The 11,265-nt window shown below is 49.2% G+C and overlaps 1 protein-coding gene across 1 annotated transcript in view; it reads right to left on the bottom strand.

The window, feature by feature from the left end:
- Window positions 1–267: 267 nt before the first annotated feature.
- The window catches only part of ELP3 (elongator acetyltransferase complex subunit 3), a 94,149-nt gene continuing 83,151 nt past the window's right edge, over window positions 268–11,265 (bottom strand). Inside the window, exon 15 of the mRNA XM_059834790.1 lies at window positions 268–1,293. Within this exon, the coding sequence (XP_059690773.1) occupies window positions 1,217–1,293 (77 nt within the window). The 3' untranslated portion in view covers window positions 268–1,216. The remainder of the gene's footprint in view (window positions 1,294–11,265) is intronic.

Raw genomic sequence — 11,265 nt, 5'->3', positions numbered from 1 at the left:
CCCCACCTCCGTGCTGGGAGAGACTGGGACCAAACCCTCCCCAAAGCCCCTTCCAGCTGAGGGAAGGAGATGGGAAGAGAGTCGGGAACAGCTGGGAGTGATCCCCCATGGGCAGATCATGCCCGAGCAACCCAACTGCCCGCCGTGATGAACGACGGCAGTGCGGATAAGGGAGGGCCGGGGATGTTGAACACCGTGACCTTGCCAAGGTCACTGGCGCTGCTGCCACACGGCGCCCTCGTGCCTAAATCAATGGGTTACGGGGCCAGAGAAGTGGCAGAGCGGGTGCTGGAAATACAGACTAACAAAACCGGAGCAGAGGCCAGCAGGATGGTTACAGCGTTGGAGTACGTGATGTGCAAAGAGAAGCTCGGAGACCAGAAGCAGACTTTTCCCAGAGCTGCCCAGCAACAGGCCAAGAGGCAACGGGCATAAGCTGGAACACCGTAAACTCTTATTAGACGTTAAGAAAAACTCTTTCAACATTTGGAACAGGGCCCTAGACGCTGTGGACTCTCCATCCACATCCACTGAATATCTCCACCCTTGGAGATATTCAAGCGTTGCCATCCTGATCTGATTGGACCTGCTTTGCGTGGGGTTGGACTAGAGACCTCAGAGGTCCCTTCTAACCTCAGTTACTTCATGGCTGTGTGTCCCTGTAGAGGTTCAGTTCTTTTAATCTCAATTCCTACCGCTAGCAAGGTAATGTCTTCCAATCCTCACGGCATCCTACTGTAAAAGGACCAAACGGCATCGCTTGGGATGGACAGAAAGCAGCCAAGGTCAGCATAAATAAATACGCACAGAGAAGGAATTCATTCATGTTGCAGAATAACCCACACAGTTTAAAGGCTGAAACATTAAAAGCGTGCTGATAGCATCATAAAATAAATGGATGTTTTTAGTTCACCTACGCTTCAGTCCTCCATTACAAAGCATCAGCGCCGGCCCTGGAGATCCGCAGGCTTATGTGGGCAACGACACATGTGAAACGTCCACGACCTCTCCTGGGGCAACGGGCAGATCTAAGAACTGCTCCCCCAGAGGAGACGCCTCATTTGCGGCCGTGGGCTCTGGCATAAGCAAGTCCTTCGCAGTTGGCAGGCTTTGGTTTTTAGCTTACATCTGTCACCTTCAGCTTTCTTTTCAGGATGAGTCCTGTCTCCTCTCCCCTCCTCCCAGGAGCCGGTTGGGGTGAGGACCTCCTGGGGCCTCAGTCCAGCCTTTTCACCATGTAAGGCCCTTCCAGCTCGTAGCCGATCTTCCTGTAGTAGTTCCTTGTGCCAACACCTGTAAGAAGAACAACAAAAAGGTTTAATTCAGTGCGACGACAAGCGAGTTGGAGAAGCCAGGGCCGGGCAGGAAAGTCACTTCCATGGAGGGATGGTGCCGAAAGGAGCTCGGCCTCTCCGAACAGTCGGCGCTGGGCCTCCCTGGCTGCCGTGCTGGAGCGGGTGTGTTTACTCGTTAGCATCTGGACTGATTACGGTGTTTGTAAGGGGGGGAAACGCAGGAACATAGCTGTTCTATCTGCCCTGAATCATGCACCATGTCCTTTGTCCTGAGAAAGGCTGTGAGCTGCGAGGGAGAGAGGAAGCGATGGGAACAACGGTGAAATGTGAGTCAGGAGTTCAGAGTACCCCAGGTATAACAAAACCCAAAGACAGGCTCTTGAGAGGAGGCGGCCCAGCTGCACGCATCATTACCAGGAACTGAAGGGCTCTAAAACCCGACAAACTCTGTCCAACAGCTCCTAGAAATGAGCTCAGCTCCACTTCAGATAGACAAGTGGACTCCGCAGCCGCAATCCAATTTCCTCGTTGAAAAGGACGGCTCCGAAAGCCTCAGTACTCAAACAGCCTCTTCCCTCTCCTTCCTCTCTTAATGAGACGCCGCAGCGTCCGCGCGCGGGGCGAGCCCAGCCCCACCGACCAAGGCTGCTGCCTTTCAGGAAGCATCCTGCAGCAGGACAGGTCCAGCACAGCAGCCTTCCCTCTCACCTTATCTAATTACTCACAGATGCAGACATTAGTCATCAGGGGAGGGAGGAGGAATTCAGCGTCCTAGCATCATTGTCAGCGCAGCTGGTGGGTAGGGACAGAAGGACAGATAGGACACGGCTCTCCATCAAGAAAAGGAGCCCCTTTCCTCTAATCTCATCCCTCCAGCCAGTTCCTGGAAACTCTGGTGCTTGCAAATGGCTCTTCAGGAATAGGGCTGCATCTCCTATGCAGGGAGTGAGCCGGTGCAGCCGGTAACCCCTTCCTGCCCACACATCCCTGCGGCAATTTTACCCATTGCTGCTTTGACAGATTTGTTTAAATAAAATGACGCTAATGTAACTCCTCAACGCACATTACAATAGTTACTGAATGGCTTAAGCACCACGGCACCAGACAAACGCGCAGCCAACATCCTAGAGAAGCATTATACCAACTTAAGGTACGGAAAAGACACCTGAAACCCAGATCTGAGATGTCCTCATGTCCCTCATTCCAGCTGAAGCTGGGAAGGGCTTGAAAAACCACAAAGAACCCCAAATTGGGGAACACCTGAGCAAATTTGCTTCTAAGCAGTGGCAAAGTCCCTGTGACATCGCAGCAGAGCACCATCCTCAACTAAAAACACCATGAAGGGACCCAAATTCACTCAGCTTCCGTGTGAACCTGAAGCCAAGGAAAAACCCAAGTCCACTGCACAGACATCCACTCTCCTCTTCCTGAGCTCTGCCCAGGAGGGTTGCGAACTCTGGCCTGGAGTAAACTATGACCTTTATCAATATCTTGCCTAAAAAACCATCCTTAGCAGAGGTGCTGGAGTACGACATACAGATTTTGGTAGTAAAACAGCAGAACCACCCCACCCGTGGCCCAGAACAACTTGGTTAAAAGGGTTAGCGAAATGTAAAGCTGAAGGACAACCCTCGTGAAGCTAAAGGACAACTGAGTAATTCAGCTGATGGTTTTAAAAACACCTTGATCAGAGTTATTTAACACTTCCCCTTTTTTTTCTAAAGCCCTTGGGAGATGTGTGGATTTTAAAAGGAGGCAGTTTAGGCTGCGTCGGAGCATCGCGTGCTGCTTCCATTAATCTCAGAGCTATTAAGTGGCGCTAGTTAAGCGCCAGCTCTTCCTCGTTTGAGGGCAATGAGTTCAAGCCATTAACAAGAGTGATGATGCAGTTGGCCGGCCCTGTGCCCCAGGGGTCCCACGCTGGGCCGCTTTGTGAAGCATCTCAGTCGTCATCTCAGCCCTGCTCGTAGCAGAAACTTCTTGCACAAAACTACTGTCTTTCAACAGGAAAGCCTTCTGTGATGAGGAGGCAGGAGATGCTTCAAGCTGAGGGCTGCTCGTGAAGATACGGCGTGGTTTCCCCGCTGCCCAGCTCTAACTTGGGATGTCTCACTAGCTCCAGCGCTGCAGGAATGTTTTGAGGGGAAAAGCTCTCACCAAGACATCTGTATTGGGTTTGCGTGGCAAGGTTTTGGTAGCAGGGGGGGCTACAGGGGTGGCTTCTGCGAGAAGCTGCTAGAAGCTTCCCCCATGTCCGACAGAGCCAATGCCAGCCGGCTCCAAGATGGACCCACCGCTGGCCAAGGCCAAGACCATCAGCAAGAGTGGTAGTGCCTCTGCGATAACAGATTTAAGAAGGGGAAAAAAAACTTGCAGTGGCAGCCGGAGAAGAGAGGAGTGAGAATATGTGAGAGCAACAACCCTGCAGACACCAAGGTCGGTGAAGAAGGAGGGGAGGAGGAGCTCCAGGCGCTGGAGCAGAGGTTCCCCGGCAGCCCCTGGTGCAGACCATGGTGAGGCAGGCTGTGCCCTGCACCCATGGAGGTCCACGGTGGAGCAGATACCCACCTGCAGCCCGTGGAGGACCCCACGCCGGAGCTGGTGGATGCCCGAAGGAGGCTGTGACCTGTGGGAAGCCCACGCTGGAGCAGGGTCCTGGCAGGAGCTGTGGCCCCATGGAGAGAGGAGCCCACGCTGGAGCAGGTTTGCTGGCAGGACTTGTGACCCCGCGGGGGACCCACGCTGGAGCAGTCTGTTCCTGAAGGACTGCACCCGTGGAAAGGACCCACGCTGGAGCAGTTCGTGAAGAACTGCAGCCCGTGGGAAGGACCCACGTTGGAGAAGTTCGTGGAGGACTGTCTCCCACGGGAGGGACCCCACGCTGGAGCAGGGGAAGAGTGTGAGGAGGAAGGAGCGGCAGAGACAACCTGTGATGAACTGACCGCAACCCCCATTCCCCGTCTGCCTGCACCGCTGGAGGGGGAGGAAGTAGAAAATCTGGGAGTAAAGTTAAGCCCAGGAAGAAGGGAGGGGTGGGGGGAAGATGTTTTAAGATTTAGTTTTTATTTCTTATTATCCTACTCTGATTTGATTGGTAATAAATTAAATCAATTTCTCCAAGTCAAGTCTGTTTTGCCTGTGATGGTAATTGCTGAGTGATCTCCCTGCCCTCATCTCCACCCACAAGCTTTTTGTCGTATTTTCTCTCCCCTGTCCAGCTGAGGAGGGGTAGTGATCGAGCAGCTTTGGTGGGCACCTGGTGTCCAGCCAGGGCCAACCCACCGCAGCACCCCAGAAAGCAGCCGTTGGGTTTGTGTCCAGAAGCGCGGAAGACAAGCGTCCAGGATTATGTCCCCTGGACCATCAGGCCGTGACATCGTGTGGCAGTGCAGTGGGACGGTGGCAGGCTGCCCAGGCACAGGGGCAGTGGCTACATTTGGCAGCGGGGCAAAGCAGGCAGCTGTGGAGGTACAAGCCAACGGGACAAGGACTTCTTACAGTCTCATACAGCGTAACAGGAGTGGAGCAGTAGATGGAAGCACTTGGGGCTCAAGCCCACACCTCTACACTCTGTGACTGGAGGGGGTGACTTCAGACTGGATTTTGTCCACGTCCCCACCACACACCTGCTTTGAAGTTGGCCAAAAAGCCATTCATTCAGAGCCCTCTGCCTCCTGCAGAGGGTGGACTGCATTTGATCTGCACCTGGAGCAAAGCTCGTGGTTTAGATTCCTCTGAAATGAACTGTGCTGAAAGGCACAAAAATCTCCCCATGAGCCAAACTGATGCACAGCAAGAGAGGATGAGGATGGGATTCACTTCAGCTGCTCTGAACCCAAAGGCTAACAAACCCAGCCTATAATACTCACTAGGATGCCATTAATCCAAAGGTTACCTCCTTGTAGCCAAAGTGTATCAGGGAAATCACAACCAGCACGGAGGATGGGTGTTTTGAGATCAGCATGGCACAACTGGAAGAGAAACGGGGTGTTGAAGCATGGAATTAAAAGCAGGCTGACATCCAGAAACCATCCCCAGCCTTCCTCATCCATGAGAGAAGCGCAACACAGTAGGCACTGCTAAATGCAATAAAAGATCTGTGGGGCACTAATAACTGCCTATAAGTCATGCAGAAGGAATCCATCTTCACAGACCTCTCCCTTGTGAAATTATCGCAACTTTGCATGAATGCGAAGTCCAAAAAACCAAAGTCGCAGAATTATGTTGCGGCTTCTGATCACAAGGAGAGTATCAACGAGCAGTCCTAAGAAAATCAGAGCTACAGCTATTAAAACAACGCGCCATTTCGTCTGCTCACGTCATTCTAGGAGTAAGTGCTGGAGAACCAACTCGTAATGCGCAGCATGCACTCAACACTTGTCCGTCAAGCATACCTGAAAGGAAGGTCTCGATGGCACAAGTTCTCTTCCCAAATCTTTGCTGCTCTAACTTACAGCAAACATACCACAGAGCTGGTGGGACCTGTTCAGGCAGCACTCTTCCCCCTGCTTCAAGTCGCACCCACACCTTCCAGGGAAAAGAAACATCGCCCAAGAAATATCACAAAAGATACCACGCAGGAGTGGAAGAGTAAGGCCAAAAGCTGGCCCAAGGAGCTTTTTGACTTTCCAAGCCAGAATTGGCTGCATTTCTCATTCCGGATCTTTAAAACAGGGCTTTAAATTTTAAATATTCCATATCAAACTGTGCAGGAGAGCTTAGTTTGAACTCAGCAGAGCAGATTTCAACCAACCACTCCCAGGTTCACCGCCAGTGATTTGGTTGAAGGGCAGGGGCTCCGATCACGCCGGCCTGGATGGAAACCTGTGGCCAGCGGCCAGCTGAGGATTTTTGGAAGCGTCCCTCACCACCGCAATCTTCAAATGACACATCCTCTGGCAACGGCTGCTGGTGAATTTAATCTCCTTTTGTTCTCTCCTTTTGGAAGCATCTGAATAATTGTGAAGCCTACTGATAAAACCCCAAATCTGGCTTTTCATCGTAACATTTAAACCTCGAAATTAATGAAATAAATAACAAAAGTCTGCCTGTAGCAGGGGACAGAGAAAAGTGACCAGAGTGTCAGGGTTAAACACTCTTCTGGTCCAGAAGGACGAGCAGTCGGCATGGGACTGCTACCCAGAGGACGGCAGAAATCGGATTTCATCGCCCCTGTGCAGCAACCCCTGCCCATGACCTTTTCTGTGCAGAGCCCATAAATACACCCTTCTGACTCAGCCCTGCCACACAGAATTATTGCGATGCAGCAGCCAAGGCTGACTATCCTCAAAGATTCCTTCACCACGGCTCACTAGTCACAGAACTAAGCGAAAATGAGATTGTTTTCAGGATCATTAAAGAGCTCCTAATAGTTCATAAAATTTCCATAGCAGAGACTTACTGAGGCACACGAGAGACTTATCTCTACACAGGCCTCCGCATCTTTCGGCATCTACTAAAACCTTTTCCGAAGATGCACAGTCAAAGCATATCGAGTCTCGCAGCTTCCTTCCCCCTCAAAATATTTCTTAGAAGCAGTTAGCGGAGCCCTGTGTGCAAGGCAGCGAACCTGAGTCAGCTGAACTTTCCAAATTGCCTCAATCCATTAACGTGCCAGGTTTTTTGGGGAGTAACTCCCTGGCTCGGCGCTTTGCCTAAGGAAGGGAGAGCCCCGGGCTCACTGTGCGGACACACGCATCGTCTGTAGGATCTCTGGCAAGTAGGGTTGTCCTTCAAGGGTGCTGAGAAAAGGATTCGTGGTTAGTGCAGGCAACAGGGCAGGAAAGGGCAATGCGACGTTCATCGACGCGCTATGGATTTCATCCAGACTGAGCAGCGAGTCTCAAGCCAGCCACGGGGATTTGGGATGGCCACGGCTGCTTCTCTTGGTATCTGAAAGGACATTCCCCCCGTGACTGCCAGTGTTGCTGCTGGCACAGCGATGCTCTACGAGAGGAATGCTCCGCCACAGTTGGATTATTCTGTGGTTTTGAAAAGGCACAGAGAAGAAAGCAACAAATGCTTCCGTAGTCACCTACAGTACTTCCACAGACATCGGTAAAACACAGCGACGGCACAGAGCCGGGCAGGAGGCTTGGAATCTGCTGCTGCCGTGGGACAGACCATAAACATCTGCATTTTCAACACAGCTAGAAAAGCGAAAAAAGAAAACAAGAGCTCTGAGAGAATCTCCTTGGCCTCCAAGCGTGTCTCCCATGATCAGACCGAGGCTGCCAAAGCATGGGGAGGATTCAAAGGCCATCATTCAGAGATCACAAAGCTCACATTTTACAGTCTCTCAAGACTTGGGGTCGGGTGACTTAGAGCCTGACGTCAGTGGCGAGTGAGCAAAAACAACCCTCTTTTTACCATGGGTCTTGGTGGAGACTCAGGCTAATAGAAAAGTTTTAGGGTTTTTTTTATACTCTTTGCTTTGACCTCCAAGTCCAAGAAGACACTTTGCTAGCTGTCAAACAAATGCCTTGTGAAATCCACTGCCATCCAAAGCCTACACTCCGCGTAGGACTTCAAAGCAAAGCCGACACTGGCACTTGGCAGCCCCTCGGGCAAGCGTCCAGAGCTTGCTTCGGAGCGAGCCCTTGCTCTTCAAGTCGGCAGGACCTGCTTATATGAGGAAAGGTCAAAACTAGGGTTTCAAATCCATAAGAGTGGTAGGAAAATAAGATGAACATTTTCTTGTCTATTGTGTACTGGACGCTGACTGAAAAACCACACACCACATTTCCGAACTGATGCATGAGTTAAGAATGCACAGCAGATCCATCCACGACCTCCGACGAGTTTGCTTTGGCATTTACACTTTTCACAACGCTGGATTTTATCTTCAGGGAAAACACGAGGCTGTTTCATGTGAATCACTACCAGCCAACCGCAGAGAACGGTAACAATGGGGAAAAGGCAAAGGATTTGAGATAACCAAAATGCCTTATCAGCAGCGAGGAAAGAGAAAAAACCAACATTCTTAACACTGCTGAGAAAACCTGGGCACGTCAGAGCAATCAGAAAAAAGTTATTAATTTAAGAAGTCAAGGAACAATCCTTACATCAATCCCTGCGCAAAGATTTTTTCTTTTTTTTTTTTTTTTTAAAGATTAGATAATGAGCAACTCATTCCCCAGAAGTTCCTAAAGATACTGGGAGACAAAAATCTTATGAAAATTAGAAGTAGGGGCTTTTGGAAATGTTACCCACTATCTTGCAAATAGAATACTCTCAATTTTCAAGTCAGCATAGAGAGGAAACACAAACATGCTCACTTTTCTTTTAAAACAACGGATTCTGTTGAGAATTACTGAGAACTACTAATACTTTGGCAGTCATCAGAAAACATAATACAGGCAATGCGAACGGAAAATAGGAATACTTTTTTTTTTTAAAAAAAAAGATAATTGAAAATATTTTTATTTCAATAAATCTGCTTTAAAAACGGAGCACTGGAAACTCTTTTTGATATTTTTTAGCGTCCATGAGCACATCGCAGCGCTGGGGTCTGAAGCATTCTCCCCGCAGAGCGACTCTCCCCATGTATTTCAACAATCTCCGGAGGGACTAAATGGGAGAGCTCAGTATTTCATGACCTCCTCCTGCTGCAGCCACCACAAAGAGCTAATTAGCGTCGCAGTTAGAGTTGTGATTTAGGTATATTTTTATGTACTTACATGACTGTTAATATCACCGCGTGTTTCGTAATCCTTTCTCTGGTAAGGGCTAAATGATTAGCAGAATCAAACCCACTCACAGCAACTGTGCCTGTGTACTTAGTCTGTGTGTTGCTGTTTGTTGGACCTGGAAGAGAGATCCGCACCTGAAAGCCTCTGTTTTTTTCTGTCAAACGCAAGTTGTGCTTTCTTCCTGCCTGGATTGCTTCCCAGAGATTTTAAATTACTATTTTCACAACACCTCTGTCTAGCAGGGCGGGACTGTCATCGCCACGTCCCAGAAGAAGAGCCGAGATCCCAGGCAGCTGGGTAATTTGACTGAAATCACAAAGCAAGTCTGCGATAAAAAAAAGGAGTTTTGAAGCCTGGGTCTCCCTTCATCAGCTCAACGACTCACTTCACTACTGCAAAACACTGATGGCCTTTCAGATTCGAGATTGGGTTACTTTCGAAGCCGTGACCCACAAGCAGAAAGCCCTGACTATCCCAGCATGCCTCCCCAGCCTCCCACACAAATCCAATCCCTGCTCCATTTAAACCCGCTCTGGATTTAATGCAAACATAAAGAGATGCAGTCCCTTTCTGACAGAGCTGATCCTTCCTCCAACTCGTGGTCAGCTCTTAGGTTTGATATATAAAAATGAAGGAAGAAACCACACAACTTAAACAGCACAGGAGACCTTTACTATCCCCTTTGCAACTTACTCTTTATACACTGCAGATTTAATTTAATGTAACCCAATTTAAATGTAGAATGGCTCGGCATGGTCTAGGACCTGGCCAATTTGAAAAACTCTTTTCTTCCTCTCTTGCATCTCCCACATGAAAGGCAGCATCCCCTCATTGACCTTCCGTCCTTTCAAACAGAGATCTCTCATCTAGCTAACGAGGTCCCCATATGCGTGTCCTCCCTCTGTCCCCGGCCGCAGAGGGAGCCTCAGCAATTACTTTAGAGGAACCACCTCAACTTTAACATGAGCTGCGACGAATCACACAGAATCACAAAGGTTGGAAAAGACCTTTAAGATCATCAAGTCCAACCACCAACCCAACCCCACCATGCCCACTGAACCATGTCCCGCAGTGCCATGTCCACACGTTCCTTGAACACCTCCAGTGATGGTGACTCCACCACCTCCCTGGGCAGCCTCTTCCAGTGCTTCACCACTCTCTCAGGAAAGACATTTTTCCTAATATCCAGTCTGAACCTCCCCTGGCGCAACTTGAGGCCATTTCCTCATCCTTCTGTAACAGAGCAGCGACACTGACTCACCGGCAATTTCAAGGTGAAAAAGGGATGTTTGGGGACACCAGCTTCTCCTAATTTGCCGGCATAGGTTTGCCAAACACCAAAGCACCAAATACATTTTAACGGGGCAAGTTTCTGGAGCGACACTACAGGGTGGGAGCCCGGCGTGCCCAAGTGCTTTGCGGGGTACAGACACACCAGCCCCGCTCTGGAAAGTTATTTTGGTGTAAGGATTATAGTACCTTGATAGAATAATTTAGTGAGCTGCTTATGAAGTTTTATTGAAACAAAGCAGATATACCGTATTTCCTCCTATCCTGTTACGCGGCAGAATTTGTGCGTTGGTGAAGGTGCAGAGCTAACAAGGAAAACCAGAGCAAGAGCTTTATCATATTAACAAATGGATCGCTCGGGGATTTTCTGGTTTGTTCTTAAGGCCAAATCTCAAAACCAAGACTGTCACTGATAACTTTTTTTTTTAAAATAAAAACAACTAAATGAATGGTAGAATTAAAGAACTGATTTTACAGCATTCAACTTTTGGGGTGCCTCTTAGTACACAGGAGATGCCCTGGCTAGAACTGATTTTTAAAGGACAAGTCTGCAGGTAAGACCCATCCTAGAGCTTCCAGATGGTGAGATTACATCTCATTGATCTCTTTATTATAGAAGCAATATTTCATTAATGACTCCATGGGCCTGCCCAAACCCAGCTGCACTGTCAGGAAAGAGAAAGCCACCACGCCAACACCGCCTTTAACAGCAACAGACGAAGTCGGAGCTGACAGATCTTCTGACTCTAAACCAAGCAAAATTAAATATTTAAGAGCTAATACCATAACTTCTCGTACACTTTAATGCCACCGGGCATTGAGAGAGACAGGGACAGTGAAATGTGTCTGCTACTCAACTGCACATTTGTCAAGTTTGATGTTTGTGAGATTTTAGATCTACAGGCTACATAATGTCTTGAGGCTTCTTCCAGAGATGGTTGCTGAAATATTCAACCCAGCTGGTAAGGTATTACTGAGAGATTGGCGAT

This window comes from Gavia stellata, chromosome 2 (genome assembly GCF_030936135.1).
Source record: "Gavia stellata isolate bGavSte3 chromosome 2, bGavSte3.hap2, whole genome shotgun sequence".
Taxonomy (NCBI): Eukaryota; Metazoa; Chordata; class Aves; order Gaviiformes; family Gaviidae; genus Gavia; species Gavia stellata.
This window is presented reverse-complemented; position numbering and strand designations above follow the sequence as displayed.